Source organism: Leiobunum rupestre, chromosome 1 (assembly GCF_980474605.1).
Source record: "Leiobunum rupestre chromosome 1, qqLeiRupe1.1.hap1, whole genome shotgun sequence".
Taxonomy (NCBI): Eukaryota; Metazoa; Arthropoda; class Arachnida; order Opiliones; family Sclerosomatidae; genus Leiobunum; species Leiobunum rupestre.
Genome location: NC_143384.1, coordinates 90,969,258 through 90,987,130, shown reverse-complemented (window position 1 = coordinate 90,987,130; position 17,873 = coordinate 90,969,258). Strand labels below are relative to the sequence as shown.

Here is a 17,873-nt window from a genome sequence, read left to right as displayed (position 1 = left end):
AAACTTCCTTGAAACCCAACTAGTTTCTAGGCAATTCACAAAGAGCGCTTAGCTATATGTCTAGCTCAAATGGAGATACACAATTGCACCTTTAAAATGTAATTACTTTGAATTTCAAGAAAGTTTTGTAATAAAAACTAAATAAATGTGCATAAATTGGGCAGCAAGTGTACTATACATATTGTAAGATCTAACAATCAATGCCTACAAAGTACTTAATTTATAATTAAGTTTAATGCTTTTAGTTTATTTGTTGAAATTCTGGTATTCAAATTCTTAAATTACATTTACACAATGTATAATTACGAAGCATTCCTGATGGAATATGTATAGAGAAATAATTTATATATTTCTAAATATAAAACAAAATATTTCTCATTGCTAAGATTCAAGTATAAACATTTCCAATATGTTTGAACACAAACTAAAATAACGATTTTAAGATTGATTTGTGAAACTCAGCAACGAACAAATTTTAAACCTCAATTTGAAGTATAACAAAACTTAACCGCAAGACCATGTGAGCAATAAGGCTAGTTCGGAAAGCTCACAACAAAATATTTTTACAAAATGTACCATTCTATTATCAGAACAATAGTTTGTACGTATCAATTGTAATGCCACTAAATGTCAGCCTTTACAGACATAAGTTAACTTTCATGTAAGAAGTTTTTTATAGAATCAAAATTGTCAGTTTATATATGGTTATTTTCAAACGGACTGTACAAAACATTCAATTTGCATTGTAAATTTTTAGTTTACTGGAAAAAAAACTGCACGGTAGTGGGATAAATTTTTGACAATTTAAGTACAACGAGCACTGAATTTTATTTAAAACTCGAAATTTATGTTGAAAGTGAAAAAAGGGTGGGAATGTAGTAAAAAGGAATTATTTACCAAGTTCATTGAATTAAATAAAGGCTAATCAGGATGAGAAGAAGAAATTCAGAGCACGATTAACATCATAATCTGCAGCTAATGAAACTTGAACTAGTTCCTCCCTCGGAACTGCTTCTCCCACTATGTCCCGTAACTGTGCAACACAAGCTTCTAGCTGCGTAGAATCTTGAGTTAGAGGAAGGTCCTCTAGAGAACTTGAATCTGATGCAACTTCACCCTTTAATTATCAAAATAGAAACAACCACAATATACTTCATGAAAAATGTTATTTTTACAAAATATAACAAAAAGTTATCTTAATAACTCGTCCATGTAACATAATCCTTTAACATTAGAAGTAAATTACTATTCCCATTCCAATGAAGTTTTAATACTAATTTTTTCATATCGGCATCAAAAGTAGCAGAAAGCTTTGTACATTAGCCCAATGAAGCACCCAGAATCATAACAAATTTCCTGAATATACCTCACAATATTGGTTAAATACTAAAATTGCAATAAAAAAATTACAAATTTGAACTGAAAAACAAAAATCTTGTACCACAAGTTTTAACTAAAAAATCTAAATAATTCAACTGAAATTTGAACTAAATATCAAAGAAAATCTTTCACCTCTTTTCCAGATACGTTCATTGCTGATGTTAGTTCTTCGATATCTAATAGACTAGATGACATGGAACTGGGGCTATCTGGACCTAGAAATTGGGGAAGTGAGCAGAAGTCACTGCGCGTGGAACTTCTGTCAAAAAATTAATCATTTGATTAAATGAAAAGCTATTAAAAGTTCTATCAAAAAAATTATAATATCACATTTAACACAGATAAATATGCCTCTATATAACGTTTCCAGAGAACATGAATAAGTGAGCTGAAAAGTTAATTCCTTATAATTTTGAGAACATACATATTTCTTCTATACCATTTTAAAAGCAAATTTTTAAGGTTAAGAGGGGCTCTCAGAATGCTGAGGCACGAAATTAATCATGCTTTCAGATGCAACTACGGTGTGGCTCCTCCCTAACTCCCCTAAAAGGTTGATGATGCATATTTCGTAACATGTTGGAAGTTATGTAATTAACTGAACAGCTCTTGACCAAAGCTAGCTTCATTAAGGCAGGGGCGTAGGAACCGGGAGGGGCAGGGGGGGGGGCAATGCCACTCCCTAGAATTTTTCTGGGAGGGGCAACTAATGTTATTGCCCCCTCCAACCTTTGGTCAGTTTAAATCTTTAAAAGGCTAAAATTTTCATTTTAAAAGCATATACAGTTTATACAACCTCAACTGTGTTTAAATTTCAGTCTTTTCCCGCCAATTTAGGTAGTAGTAACAAGTACACAAGCATTCGGAGAAGCTACACTCCATTAAAAATTAAAAACCATTCTTTATCTTTGCCCCCTCCAACTTCTAGAACGTTCCTACGCCCCTGCATTAAGGAAAATGCCTTTAGGGCATACTTATGACATGTTACACATGATAATATCACCACTAAATTTGTGAATTACCCCATAAGTTAAGACTATACCAACATGGCAGATTGTAATTAGCATAATCTTTCATTTCAGAATGCATGCTTTGTGTATGAATGCATGATGACTAACTTTACTCTTGCCACTAACAAGGAGACGACCCGAGGTGTAACACACCGATTTCGTTCAAACTCAGGAGTTTGGTAGACCTTCATGTAACTTGAAAAACCCTAAAGGGAAATCTCTCCATAGGCAACCGTTTCGCCATGGCAACCAGAAATGTTTTTGACAACACAAAATGGAAATTTTCCCATTGAAAATAACATGGGAATCTGACCAATTTTAAGGGTACCCCCTGTCCCTATCTAGTTCCCACTGTCCCTATCTAGTGGTGTTCCCACTGTCCCTATCTAGTGGTGTGATGGGGTCACTGGAGCCTGTGGGGGGCTCCATACCCGGCTCTCAAGGTCATGTGATCGGGGCGCTGGGTCACTGGAACCTCATGGGTGTTCCACACTCGTCATTCTGTGACCTACTAAGGAGGGTAGTTTGCAGTGGAAGAGGAAGCCATTCTAGTCCTCAGCTGTGCGAGGGTGGGTCTCGGGCAGCCCATGGTGTCGCCTTTTGTTGGGCCGTGATGAGGGCGTTTGTTTGCTATATGTGAGGCGGTCAAAATGGCTGTCTCACTGGCCGAACGTTGTTTCGCAAAGCGCACTTTTGTCCAGGGCTGGTTGTTTAAGGTGGCCGCTGTAGTGCTTAAGGCGGAGCAGCGGGGTACAAATACATATACTTATGTCCCTATCTAGTGGTGTGATGGGGTCACTGGAGCCTGTGGGGGGCTCCATACCCGGCTCTCAAGGTCATGTGATCGGGGCGCTGGGTCACTGGAACCTCATGGGTGTTCCACATTCGTCATTCTGTGACCTACTAAGGAGGGTAGTTTGCAGTGAAAGAGGAAGCCACTCTAGTCCTCAGCTGTGCGAGGGTGGGTCTCGGGCAGCCCATGGTGTCGCCTTTTGTTGGGCCGTGATGAGGGCGTTTGTTTGCTATATGTGAGGCGGTCAAAATGGCTGTCTCACTGGCCGAACGTTGTTTCGCAAAGCGCACTTTTGTCCAGGGCTGGTTGTTTAAGGTGGCCGCTGTAGTGCTTAAGGCGGAGCAGCGGGGTACAAATACATATACTTATGTCACAATTTTGAAAAAAAAAAATTGAAAATACTAAAAAATAAAAAATATAAATAAAAAATAGTAGAAGGAAAGTAAGGTCGACACTCCGATCCCAGGATCGAGGATCGAGGATCCAGGATTTAAGGGGTGAAATGGGGGTAAAATCATCGAAAAGTCAATATATTTAGGGTATTTCTCGCGACGATTTGTTTTCTCATATATCAACATATTATGTCCAGGCCAACTTGTTCATTTATCTACGCTTATCTCGAAAGATACTTGAACGTATATCTTATCAAGTTTTATCGTACGGAATAAGTTGAAATTATGTAAAAATTGATAACCTAGGCGACGCGTGCGCAGATTACCCGGGGGACGCGGTTAATTTGAATTTAAGAGTGTTTTGACGTAATGGAATATTCGTTGTTAAAGTAGAATGGAAATATTTTTAAACTTCATTTTAATATCATTGTAGTACTTAAATATGCTTGACACTTGAACCAATCTCACGAGTATTTCTTAAAACGAATATCTCGATCGCGTTTTATCGTACGAAATAAGTGGAAATTATGTAAGTTGTATGATACTTGATAACCTAGGCAGGAACATAGCGCGCGCGTGCGCGGATTACCTGGGAGGCGCGGATTGCCCGTGCGCGCGGTTAATTTGAATTTAAAACATGGATTCCCTCTCCGAAATAATTCATGTACCCAAAATTGGAAAGCAAGTTTTTTTCTTTTAGGGGAATCTCTATGGGAGTTTAACATTACAATAAAGCTAATAGGTCCAGTTTGGGGTACTTTTGGTCCGAAATGGGGTACAAAGGGCCGAAAATGGTGACTTTGGTCGTTTTAAGGGTACTTTTGGTCTATTTTGGTCCATTTTTGGGTACATCAGAAAAGCAGTTGGAAAAACGAAGAGCCTTATTTTTTTTTTCCACCCATCTCCAAACTCCAAAAATTTATTGCTATAATTTATTTATCCCTTCCGTAGGTATAAAATAAGATAAAAACCACTTACCTATATTTTAATTACGGTAAATTAAAAATACTTAATTAGTGTACTAAGTTACGTTTAAAAGAACCTTTTGTAACAATTCCAATATGTAAATATAGGTATAAGGATTGAAAAAATACTTAAAGTGGTTTTACTGATGAACTCTAAAGGAATTTAACTTTAAAGGGTATCTTAGATTATTGTTTTTAATTTTATTCAAGTTGAAAACGTATTAAGAGTCCTTCAATAAAAGGATTTTATTTACGAACTTAATTCATATTTTCTTCAAACTTTCAATTCGCTTTTATTACTAATTAAATACGGTAAAATATAATTCTTATACACAAATATAGTCAGAAAGATACTATAAAACACTAAAATTAAAATTAAATTAAATTTGTGTGGATAAGATTTGTAAATATCATTTTGAAACTAATAACTTTCACGCTTTATTTAAGTCAAGCCAATAAAAACAATTACCTATATTTTAAATACGGTAAAATATAAATACATTTCCGATATGTAAATAGGTAGAATAACACTATGAAAAGTTCCTTTTTCTTCTTTTAATACGACAACACACAACTCTGATACGCAAATATATAAAGAAAATATAAAAAAAAATTTACTCTACGTTCGATACGTTAAAATACATTTCCGATACACAAATATAGATAAAGAAATACTATAAAATGTAAAAAGGTAGAAAAATACTACACATTAACCATTATGAATTTAAGCTTACAACATCCTTCACGTATAGAGCATAACATATATGTTCAGAGTTAACTTGTTTCCTCGTTATCTTTATCGCATGTGTTTTAAATAGCGTATGGAATAAGTTAAGAATGTACTGAAATGGTGTATGTTTAAACCTCGTAGAATAAAGAGTAAAACATATGTTAAGAGTCGGCTTGATTACTAAAGCGAATAACACAGAGACGTTTCCGGTGTAGTCACGTAGGAAGAAAAATACTACAACACTCTCTATACTCTACATTCAACACGTTAAAATATACTTCCAAAATGCCAATATAGGTAGTAAAATACTACAAAATCTCTATACTTTACCTTCAATACGTTAAATTACATTCCAATATGTAAATATAGGAGGAAAAATACTACAAAAGCCTCTTTTCTTGGCGTTCAATATGTTAAAAAAGATTTCTGAAATGCATACGCTATTTAAAACACATGCGATAAAGATAACGAGGAAACAAGTTAACTCTGAACATATATGTTATGCTCTATACGTGAAGGATGTTGTAAGCTTAAATTCATAATGGTTAATGTGTAGTATTTTTCTACCTTTTTACATTTTATAGTATTTCTTTATCTATATTTGTGTATCGGAAATGTATTTTAACGTATCGAACGTAGAGTAAATTTTTTTTTTATATTTTCTTTATATATTTGCGTATCAGAGTTGTGTGTTGTCGTATTAAAAGAAGAAAAAGGAACTTTTCATAGTGTTATTCTACCTATTTACATATCGGAAATGTATTTATATTTTACCGTATTTAAAATATAGGTAATTGTTTTTATTGGCTTGACTTAAATAAAGCGTGAAAGTTATTAGTTTCAAAATGATATTTACAAATCTTATCCACACAAATTTAATTTAATTTTAATTTTAGTGTTTTATAGTATCTTTCTGACTATATTTGTGTATAAGAATTATATTTTACCGTATTTAAATAGTAATAAAAGCGAATTGAAAGTTTGAAGAAAATATGAATTAAGTTCGTAAATAAAATCCTTTTATAGTACTTTGAAGGACTCTTAATACGTTTTCAACTTGAATAAAATTAAAAACAATAATCTAAGATACCCTTTAAAGTTAAATTCCTTTAGAGTTTATCAGTAAAACCACTTTAAGTATTTTTTCAATCCTTATACCTATATTTACATATTGGAATTGTTACAAAAGGTTCTTTTAAACGTAACTTAGTACACTAATTAAGTATTTTTAATTTACCGTAATTAAAATATAGGTAAGTGGTTTTTATCTTATTTTATACCTACGGAAGGGATAAATAAATTATAGCAAAAAATTTTTGGAGTTTGGAGATGGGTGGAAAAAAAAAATAAGGCTCTTCGTTTTTCCAACTGCTTTTCTGATGTACCCAAAAATGGACCAAAATAGACCAAAAGTACCCTTAAAACGACCAAAGTCACCATTTTCGGCCCTTTGTACCCCAAACTGGACCTATTAGCTTTATTGTAATGTTAAACTCCCATAGAGATTCCCCTAAAAGAAAAAAACTTGCGGTCCAATTTTGGGTACATGAATTATTTCGGAGAGGGAATCCATGTTTTAAATTCAAATTAACCGCGCGCCCGGGCAATCCGCGCCTCCCAGGTAATCCACACACGCGCGCGCGCTATCTTCCTGCCTAGGTTATTAATCATACAACTTACATAATTTCCACTTATTTCGTACGATAAAACGCGATCGAGATATTCGTTTTAAGAAATACTCGTGAGATTGGTTCAAGTGTCAAGCGTACTACAATGATATTAAAATGAAGTTTAAAAATATTTCCATTCTACTTTAACAACGAATATTCCATTACGTCAAAACACTCTTAAATTCAAATTAACCGCGTCCCCCGGGTAATCTGCGCACACATCGCCTAGGTTATCAATTTTTACATCATTTCAACTTATTCCGTACGATAAAACTTGATAATATATACGTTCAAGTATCTTTCGAGATAAGCGTAGATAAATGAACAAGTTGGCCTGGACATAATATGTTGATATATGAGAGAACAAATCGTCGCGAGAAATACCCGAAATATATTGACTTTTCGATGATTTTACCCCCATTTCACCCCTTAAATCCTGGATCCTCGATCCCGAACCCAAACCCGAACCCGGGAGTGGCGTCTCGCCCTTACTTTCCTTCTACGAAAAATAATGAAAAGTTCGAAATTTATCAAAATTGTGACAGGGGGTATCCTCAAAATTGGTCAAATTCACATGTCATTTTCAATGGGAAAATTTCCATTTTGTGTTGTCAAAAACATTTTTGGTTGCCATGGCAAAACGGTTGGCTATGGAAAAATTTCCCTTTGGAGTTTTTCAAGTTACATGAAGGTCTACCAAACCCCCGAGTTTGAACCAAATCGGTGTGTTACACCTCGGGTCGTCTCCTTGTAAGTTTAAAATAATGAAAGTGATATGTCCTTGCCCCATTTCCTTACATTAAATTTGACAAAAAATAGACCACGGAAATTGTGGCAGGAACCAGTTCAATGGGAATTCACAACTATATCACTCTCAGTACATGGTGCAATGTGAGCAAGTACAAAAGAATACTAGCTTAGCGTAGTAGTTGCATGGTTTTTACAACTATATTCTACTATTTTTGTAAAACCAAAAGGACGTTTGATGCTTGGGGGTAATTAGCTATGCCGAGCCTTGCCTTAGCCCATGAACAAATGGACAATACAGGCGTAATAGTCTTTGTAGGCCTTGGAAACTCCTGCAACTGCGTGGTAGCCAGTTACGTTATCTTAATTTTAAAATTTTGTTCTCTAATTGTTGTCTTAAATGTCATAGCTTTTAAAGTGTTACAAGCAGCGTTGCCAGACGTACAATAATTATCAAACGTGTCAGTAATTTTAAGCCAATTTTAAAGCTGTACGATAATTTCAATAACTCAGCCTGAACATACAACAATGCACAACAAATTTCAAATTTAGCCAGTAAAAATTGTAACCATTAATATTATTTTTAAAATTTCAATAGCCCCAACTTTATTTAAACGTTAATTAAAAATTTGATTTAACATCAACATTGCTACAAAATTCAAATTTACCGACAATTTAAGTGTATAATTATCTGGCCTTGGTAGGATAATTGTATTTTCAGGAGGGTTTATAATAAACTTTTGATATAATTATCCAACTGTAATCAAGCTCGTAATGTTTTACTTCACCTTATTTCGGCCCATGTTATCATTTCTTCAACTTCAGATTGCAAATCTTCTGGTAGCTCATAAAAAACTTCACTGCGAATAATTTCTTTGTTCACAGCTATAAATTCTAATGTTGCGTTCTAAATAAAAAATTCATTTAACATTTTAAAAATAGTTAAAATAAAAAACATTTACTCTTAGATTCCTAGCATTGAACTGATCAGCAATGCTCAAAAGAAACAACGCAGTATCGTCATCAATATGATTCTTTAAAGCATCTTCAGAAATTACTTTTAAGTTGTCAACTTCATAGCGATCACTAAGTTGCATTAAATCTGCTAGCTGTTCAGTGCTTAGTTGACTAGAATCTAAATGACCTCCATAAAGATATTCAAGAAAAATCCTGAATAAAGTTGGTGTTGTGTCATGAACCACTATCCTCCTAAAAAAACAATGTTTTTTTTATGTGGTAAAAAGGTTATACTGTTAAAAAATAATAACCATAAATATGTTTTTAGTGATGTCAAAAAATATCAAAATACCCTGGAGCGACTTTGTAAAGTGTACTTAAAATAATGTTGTCTATGACTAACTACATTGGTTTGCTTTCCAAAAAAATCTTTAAGGAACATAATCTACTCCGCTCTTTTGTTGAAAAGGCTTAACGAAATTTAAGAGTCATGAAATGACCACTAAAACTTACTTTGCCTGGCTACACTACAGTTTCAGAGGTAGGTCAGGGAATTTTTTAAATTACACCAAATGTGACTAATTTTTAGAAGCACCTTAGACTAAGTAATATCAGGAAAATTTTAATTTAAAAAAATTACTTGTCTATTGATTCCTTCATGCCACTAAGCAAAGCCCTCCTGAACCAATCACACCTAGCTGCAATTACCACACAATGAGCTCGGACAACGTAAGATTCAATTTCTTCCTCAGCCATTGGAATGCCTTGTGTATGGTCTATCACTGTGTCAGCTAAATTTAATAATAAGATGACGTAACTTTCTTCTATCAACAAAATGAATTGGTAAGCTTAGTTACCATTTATGGTATGAATTTCGAAGCTAACATCGGTTCCTATACCACTTCTAAGTAAATTGACTGAATTTTTGGCTAAAAGACTATCTCGAGACAAAGGAGAACGACAAAGAGATTCAAACGTTGCCAGCTAAGAAAGAAAAGACAGTATAAGAAACACATATTTCAGACCTGATTCCAAAGAAAAATAACTTTTAGATGTGACGGATTTTGACCTAGCAATATATTATTCAGCAAGTAACAGCTGCGTTCCAAGTTGATGGTCTCTTTGTAAACATCGTGTTATAATAAATCACAAACTCTCATGTTTTTATATAGGAAATATAAAATATAGTGTAAGTTAACATCCATTAAGTGAATTTTATAGAATTATTTCTAGCACCTTTGATATTCTGTATACGAAAGGCAAAATCCGGATAAGTCGGTTTTAGCTTAGAGTTGCTGAAAGGTGCTTCCACCTAGATGCATTATTTAAAAGAGTTTTCTCAGTTTTAAAGTTTTTCATACAGCCCAGATTTACATTTAAGTACATTATAATACTCTAAGGTTTCACACGTTTACCTTAACGCTAGTCATTTTTTTGGTGAAATACTTCCAACAGCTTTGTAAGGGAAGAAACATGTGCCTCTTGATGATAAAAGAGCATCATTATTCAATACCGAATAATAGAAACTAAAATCTACATTAACTGAGTAGAGACGATGATTTTCCCTTGCCCTTCAAACAATTTAAACAAATGTAAGCATGGCTTCATACATTGTTTCTTTCGTTTTTGAAAGGAAGATAGAAATTTTTTTCCTAAAATAACTGTAAGGAAGCCAATCTTTAAAATCTCCAGCCCCTCAAAAGGCGATTGCCTGTATTACCTAATCAGATGTCGCCTGCTCCGCTGCAGACTCCTTGCCCCGAGTTTTTATTTTTTATGACGTCACACAGAACGCGGACGGGATATAAAGGTTCATTCCCCATGTGGAAGAGAGAGAGTGCGGAGAAAGGACTGAGATAGGAAATAGCAACGAAAACTATTAAATTAGAACTATTTTTCATAATTAAGACATGTACTGTCAATTTCTTTATGACAAATTAGAAATAGATGGACTGGACTACGTTGTGAGTATGAATGTTAACTAATAAATTGATATTATAAATAAAAGATTTATTTATTGTAACTCGTCAATTATATCTAATCAAATATTAGAGCCGTAAATATGTAACGAGCGATACCAGCTGTTTCGATTATTTCTTGGAAATAAAAACAGGTATCGGTTTTGGTTTTTTCAAACCCCAATATCTCAAAATAACATTTTCCTAATTTTATTTTATTAGAAATGTCTCTCATAACTTCAATTAAGAAATGAGAGCAAGAACGTATGACCTCTCCTCCTCTCTCAAAAATAAACTATTTTTTTCCTAATTGTATAGCACCATCTAGTATCAGTCGTAGCATGAGTTCTTTTTGAAAAAATTGTATAATTTGTTACAGAAAATTTTAATTTAACTTTAATTTAGTTTTTGAAACTTTAAAGCAGAATCAGGAATTCAAACCTCGAACTTGGAATGGTTATCCGGCCGTATTCCCTATGGTAAGATCTCGGGGACCGTTTTCGGTGGCGTGTATGAAAAAAAAATCGCCCAGCAACTTACGACGTTATTATGACGAAAAACCTCATCGGTGGAAAATATCAAATCCATCAGGTTTTTTTCCGTTGACTGCTGCTGAACGTACCGTAGGGGTCCAGGATATTTTGGTAGGAGATTTTTAAGCCAATGAAAATCGTAAGAGAAAACTCGTATGCTCTGACGTCAAAATGATGAAAAAAAACGGTCCAATAGATAGATGGAAATCGGCCGAGATAACCATTCCAAGTTCGAGGTATGAATTCCTGGCAGAATTCAATCAAAAATAACAGAAAATTGGTAGATTCTCAATTATGGCAAAACCAAATATTTAAAAAAAAATATCCTACAGATAAATAAAATCTTGAGCATCAACTTTCTTTTTATAATATGCTTCAGGTTTTTTAAAAATATATTTTTTTAGTAAAGAACTTAAATATTGCATGAAACAGAAACAAGCTACTTACAGGCGGTGTAATGTCGGATTTAGCTGGTGATTTTAGTAAATCATTTATGCCAGAAAAAGGAGATGTTCCGGAGATTTCAGATTCAGTTCCATTAGCACACATTTTATTACTCGTTCGATTAGGGGAGGAATTTGTAGATTTGTGGTTAGGTAGCGATCCAGTGGCATCAGATCCCGGTGTGGCGAGAGGCGGCGGAGTTGGAGGAGGGTCTAAGAGGCCTAACTGCACCAAGCTGTTCGTAAATTGTTCTCTGTTCACAAATTCACAGACATTGTTTATGATGCTTTGAAGAATAGATCGATGGTGAACTAATTTGCTTAGAACCCGTGCCTGTTAAAACAATGAACTAATTCAGTATTATAGTAAAAAAAATTAAGGTAAAAACAAGAACGTATTTAGTTTATAGATAACATAAACAGAATAATCAATTTAAGCTCCTCTCTCAAACATAAACCCTCTATATTCCTAATTGCATAACATCATCTACTATCGCTTATAAGAACGTTTACTTTTATCTTTCTACAAATCATAGTTAATTACTTATTTAAAGAGGGGTTTGAGAGCAATAAATTTATCTATTTATGTTGATGGAGTAGTGGTTTAAGAAGATTGAAAAGCACTGCACTAAGACCTATAAGATCAATCTTTCTGTCACCTCTGAAAGCTATAATAAACTAAAATAGATTGCGGTTAAGTTTGTTTCCTAAGAATTTCTTATAAGCATTGACCGAAGTGACAAACGTTTCAAACATTGCTTGCATGCATATTAAAAATAAAAAAATTAATCACCCACTATAATAAAAATTATGCAACCATTTTTACTAAAATAATTTTAAGTCATATTCACAGTACTTTCAGCGGACAAGAGCCGCCGTCTTCAGTTGTTAACACTAGAATGAAACTCGCAAAAGACAAAAAAGGGAATTTATTATATAATATCTTTATAGATCTTATACGCGTATAATGAATTATTAAATTAGATTGTTACAATTATTTTTTAGTAAGATTCGATCCTGAGTTTAGGTTCATTTCAGGTTAGTTTTTATTAATATAAATAGCTATTTCAAAATACTTCCTTTATCTATAAACATCTAACTATACAAAAAATTCCCTTTGTGTCTTTTGAAACAATTTTTATATGACATCGGAATTGTTCTGGTGTGCGAGATTTATAGTAGTGTTAACAACTGAAGACAGCGGATCTTGTCAGCCAAAACGTATTATGAATATGACTTTTAAAATTATTTTAATAAAAATGGCTGCATAAATTTTAATAAAGTGGGTGATTATTTTATAATGAGCATGCTATTAAGAATCTTAAAAGGATGCACCCATAAGGGGAGAAACACGCAGCCCATTTCCAGTTGGGATATTAGTTTTAATATGTGTCAATATCAGAAAATGACGCTGAAAAACATTGGATGCATGGCTCTCCTTTTATTGGGCTTGTGGAATCCTTTATATAAAACCTTAACAAGATACTACTCATAATAGTTTACAATTAGGCTGTGGCCTATTTAGTAATTAAAAAGATGTAATTGTCAACTGAAATTTGCGTGATATTCAACTTACCACTTTATACGTACAAAGTTTAAAGAGACCTTTCCATTCTTTCCAACATAGTTTTTCATCAACAGCTGCTTTAAACTCTTCAATCCTTAATATCAAAAGCGGAATCTAAAATATATTTTAAATAAAATAATTCAATTATAAATTTAACTTAATTCTTTTACAAATTAACCCTTAATTAATTAAAAAAACATTGGTTAATAGACAAAATCTGTTTTGAACTTTGAAACTTTCCTGTCTAGAAACTATTCCGTCGACAAACTCACTAAACATGGAAAAGCAAAATGACATACAGATAATTTATCTTAGTGCTACACGAGACTATAGACATATGAAAATAGAATTAATCTAGACACCATGCACAGGGTTAAGCTCACTGAAAGAAAACAGAAAATGCCCATTTATTAACAAACTTTTTATCAGATTTTTATCTTTTCCAACACATGCATCCACAAGTCATAGGCTGCCTTGATTCAAGAGATAAAAGAAGACAGAGAAACAAATAAGGGGGCAATGATGGACCTTTATTGAAGCAAAGCTTCCACATCACCAACTCAAATAGCAAAATATTAATTCTTTAGTTACCACTATAGGCATAGTAAAGTTAACAAATTTGAAAAGCGGTCAATCTTAAGGCGCTGCTAAGCGTTTTGTATCAATGACACGTGTCTATGGATCGATTCTCTGTTGACTGATCGGGTCATGTTGGCCTCTCTGCTACTCGAATCTCAAGGGGTTTTCTTTCCCCCCTGCTGTAGTGTCTGGTTATAGACTGTTGCAATGATTATTATTTTATTATTACTGGGAAGTTCCCAGGAACCATTTCAGCCATGATGAGAAAAGCTCTCATCTCAGTGGAATGCTGGTGTAGGGAGGTTGACCTCACCGTCAATCCTGACGAGCCTGGTTCCCTTCACATGGAGGAGGGGACACGACTTGTTTAATGATGTTTCTTACTTTGCGACCATATTGGTCAAATCTACTAAGGTAAAATACCTCAATGTCATTCTCGACAGTAAGCTAACTGTAAATAGTCATGTAAAAAACATTTTGAGCTTTGCCCTATTCCCGCCAATTTCTCCATGACGTCAGCGTAATGGTCACATGGCAACCCGGTGATCTTAAGAAAAGCAGTATACTAGTCAGTCTCTCCCTGCCTCTCCAGCTAACCACTTCAGTTGTAAATAATGTTAAATAGAATAGCTTGCTAATAAATTGTTTTATTGTTAACTATGAAGTATTCATTCATTCTTTAAGTGTTCAAACTTCCATTGGCATCTCTGCTGGGGAGAGTGAATGCAAATCGTAACAAGCGACTGTACAAGGCTTAAGTTGAAACAGTATTCCGGCGGAACTACGCAGTTACGAACATCGTGAAAATGGCGGACGCCGGTTCAGGTGTTTCAATGATGGGACAAATGGCAAGATTGACCTCAGATAACTATCGCAGCTGGCGTTTCGATATGGAGATGTTGTTAAGAAGTCAAGGCTTGTGGGAGATAGTGGAAGAAAGTGAGTCTGCCCCTCTAGACACAGCAGGGTATGCAGTAATACAGAAGTACAAAGAGAGAAAGTCAAAGGCTTATTCCACGATTGCTTTTGGACTGTCTGAAGACATCAGGAGTCTAATAGAAGGGGAAACAACCACCACTGGGATCTGGGAAGCTTTACATGCAGCTTTTGAACCACAATCAAGAGCTAGGATTGGAATGTTAAGAAACCAATTCTATAACATTGAATATCAGGAAGGAGAGGCGATGCCAGTTTTTATCGGGCGAGTCTACTATGCCAAAAGACAACTTGTGGAGGCCGGTGAGACTGTATCTGACAAAGAGATATCGTACCAGTTAATAGGATCGTTACCTGAATCGTATCAAAGTCTGGTTTCTGTTATTTATGATGCATCTCCAGAAAACTTCGTGCCTGGAGTTATAAAGAATCAACTCATAGCGGAGTACGGACGTCAAGCGTTGAAAGAAGCATCCGGACACGCATCTACGGCTTACACAGCTCAAGTTCAAAAGAGTCATGGTTCGAAAGGACAAAGCAAACGATATCAAGGTAGATGCAATCTATGTAATATTTGGGGTCATAAAGCTGCAGATTGCAGGAATAAGTCCGCTTTAACTAAAGATAAAGATAAGAAGCCAGAGATACCTAAGAAAAAGAAAGTCATGAGAGGTGCATTTAATGCTTCAGCGATGATGACTAGCGCTACCGGATCATGTACTTGGATTGTGGATTCTGCGGCGACGCATCATTTTTGCAATTGTCGGGAATGGTTCTTCACTTACACACAATATGACTCGGAAGCCATTATTGGTGAAGGCAAATCCAAGGTTATTGGGCGTGGTGATATCTGGCTGAAAATAGATGAAAACATGTTCAAGCTTCGTGGAGTTATGCATACGCCAGGTATGCATAGGAATTTACTGTCCGGCCGCCTGATGGACCGAGCCGGTTTCAAGTCGGTAATTGAACATTCCTGTTTTACAACATATTTTCCAAATGGGGATTTCAGATTTAAGGCCCATTTGTCCGAAGAGAACTTTTACGCCATTCAAGCTGAAGTTTTGTTGGATGGACCACTCGACGAGCAGGATCCTCAGAATATTGTTGAAACCCACTCAACAGCGACAAACCAGAGTCAAGAAAAGCTTAAAGGGATTGATTTGTGGCACAAACGCCTTGGGCATTTGAATGAAGATGATCTCCGATATATGGCAAACCATCAATTGCTAGATGGGCTCGACTTTCCAAGAGGGCATCTTGAGGTCTGTGCACCATGTCGTCTTGCAAAAAGTACACGCAGCACCCATCCACCGCTCAGGACTATCAGAAGTCAAGAAGTACTACAGCTCATGCACTCCGATGTCTGGGGCCCAGCCCGTATTCCATCACTTGGCGGAGCGTATTATTTTATATCGTTTATTGATGATCGTAGTCGATATATGTCACTATACATAATGAAGCGAAAAAGTGACGCTTTTCGATGCTTCCTAGATTACAAGGCGGAAGCGGAAAATCAAACTAATACGAAAATCAAAGCTTGAGTATTTGGCCGATCGATTCAAGAACTACTGTAAAGACGCAGGAATAGTGCATGAGCGCACTAACGTATACTCACTACAGATGAATGGGGTTGCGGAGCGTGCAAACCGAACCTTGTTGAATACGGTACGGGCACTAATTGAAGATGGTAATTTACCTCACATACTATGGGCAGAGCTGGTTCTAACAGCAGCGAAATTGCGAAATCGTACAAGGCATTCCAAGTTGGGTGATAAGGTCCCCCTCGAGCTTTGGATACAGAAGAGACCGAGTGGTAGATTCTTACGTAGAATCGGTTGTCAAGCCTTTGTTCACATTCCTCCTCAAAAACGTCAGAGCAAGTTTCACAGAAGGGCCGTGCCTGGTGTGCTGGTAGGATATGCCATTGATACCATGGGTTATCGAGTATGGATCCCAGAACAGAAAAAAGTAATTGAGTCCAAGCACGTCACATTTGTTGAGGAAAGGATTGGAGTGGAACACATTGGGAATATACCACAAACATCTGATATAGTGTTCTACTCAATCGACGCATCACCAGAGCCAGAGCTAGAACCAGTCAACATAGCAGAACCCGCCGAAAACCTGGAGGTCGCAAGAGTACACCCTGTGGGACGAGAAGCGGCAATTGGCCTACCTGGTTGGACACGAGAGGTGAAGATACGCCAATCTGGGGCCACTGCGGGTCAAAGAGATATATATTATCGCAGTCCTGACAACTTTACATTGAGATCATTACCTGATGTGAAACGATACGGACAAGAGAATAGTTTGGATTTGGACTTGAGTTTGTTTGATTTCACAAAGAAGGCTGGAATGGCCAGCTGTGTCGCCGAAGAAAGTCACGAAGCTCATTGCGCCGAAGTACAAATACCCATCAATTATGATGAGGCTATACATTCACCACAAAGAGACGAATGGCAGCAAGCAATGAACCGCGAAATGGAAGTATTAGAAGAGAGACAAGTGGCAAAGGTTGTTGAAAAACCAAGCGGAAAGATCATGGGATGTAAATGGGTCTACGCCTTAAAGAAAGATTCAAGTGGCAAGATTATCCGATACAAAGCAAGGATCGTGGCCCAAGGCTTTGGACAAACAGAAGGCATAGACTATGAAGAGTCTTTTTCACCCGTAGTCAATTTCACCCTTATAAGAATATTTCTTTCTTTCTTCGTCATGTGTCTGAGATGGACGCATGGTCACTTTGACGTCACCAATGCTTACCTATATGGAAAATTGGATCAAGAAGTACTGATGAAACAAGTCCCGGGTTTTATGAAGGCGGATCCTAACAAATTCTGCCTGAGCTTACATAAATCACTATACGGTTTACCCCAGAGTGGGCGGCAGTGGTACCTAGAACTTGACAAGAGTTTCACAGAACTGGGCTTTACCAAATTATTCGGAACAAACTGCGTTTATTATAAACCTTTCACGGTTATTGTTCTGGTTTACGTCGATGACCTAGTGGTATTGGCCAAGAATAACGAAGCGATACAAGACACGTTCAAGATACTCTCTACAAAATACCAAATGAAGCATCTTGGTCCCGTACAGAAGCTTTTAGGAGTCGTCTTTGATTTTCGACCGGATGGGAGTTTGAAAATACAACAGACATCTTATATCATGGCGTTCCGTACAACAAAAGTCTGTGGCCTTGTCAACGGCTGA

At 35.8% G+C, this 17,873-nt stretch overlaps 1 protein-coding gene across 1 annotated transcript; it reads right to left on the bottom strand.

The window, feature by feature from the left end:
- Positions 1-217: 217 nt before the first annotated feature.
- On the bottom strand, positions 218-14,158 carry LOC149968888 (uncharacterized). The gene is made up of 10 exons (XM_090169268.1): positions 14,109-14,158; positions 13,954-14,062; positions 13,155-13,259; positions 11,583-11,912; positions 9,502-9,628; positions 9,285-9,435; positions 8,650-8,896; positions 8,476-8,594; positions 1,513-1,639; positions 218-1,117 (listed from the first exon to the last, which is right to left on the bottom strand). Exons 1-10 carry the CDS (start codon positions 14,156-14,158, stop codon positions 926-928), a joined length of 1,557 nt encoding a protein of 518 aa, XP_090025394.1. The 3' UTR covers positions 218-925.
- Positions 14,159-17,873: the final 3,715 nt, after the last annotated feature.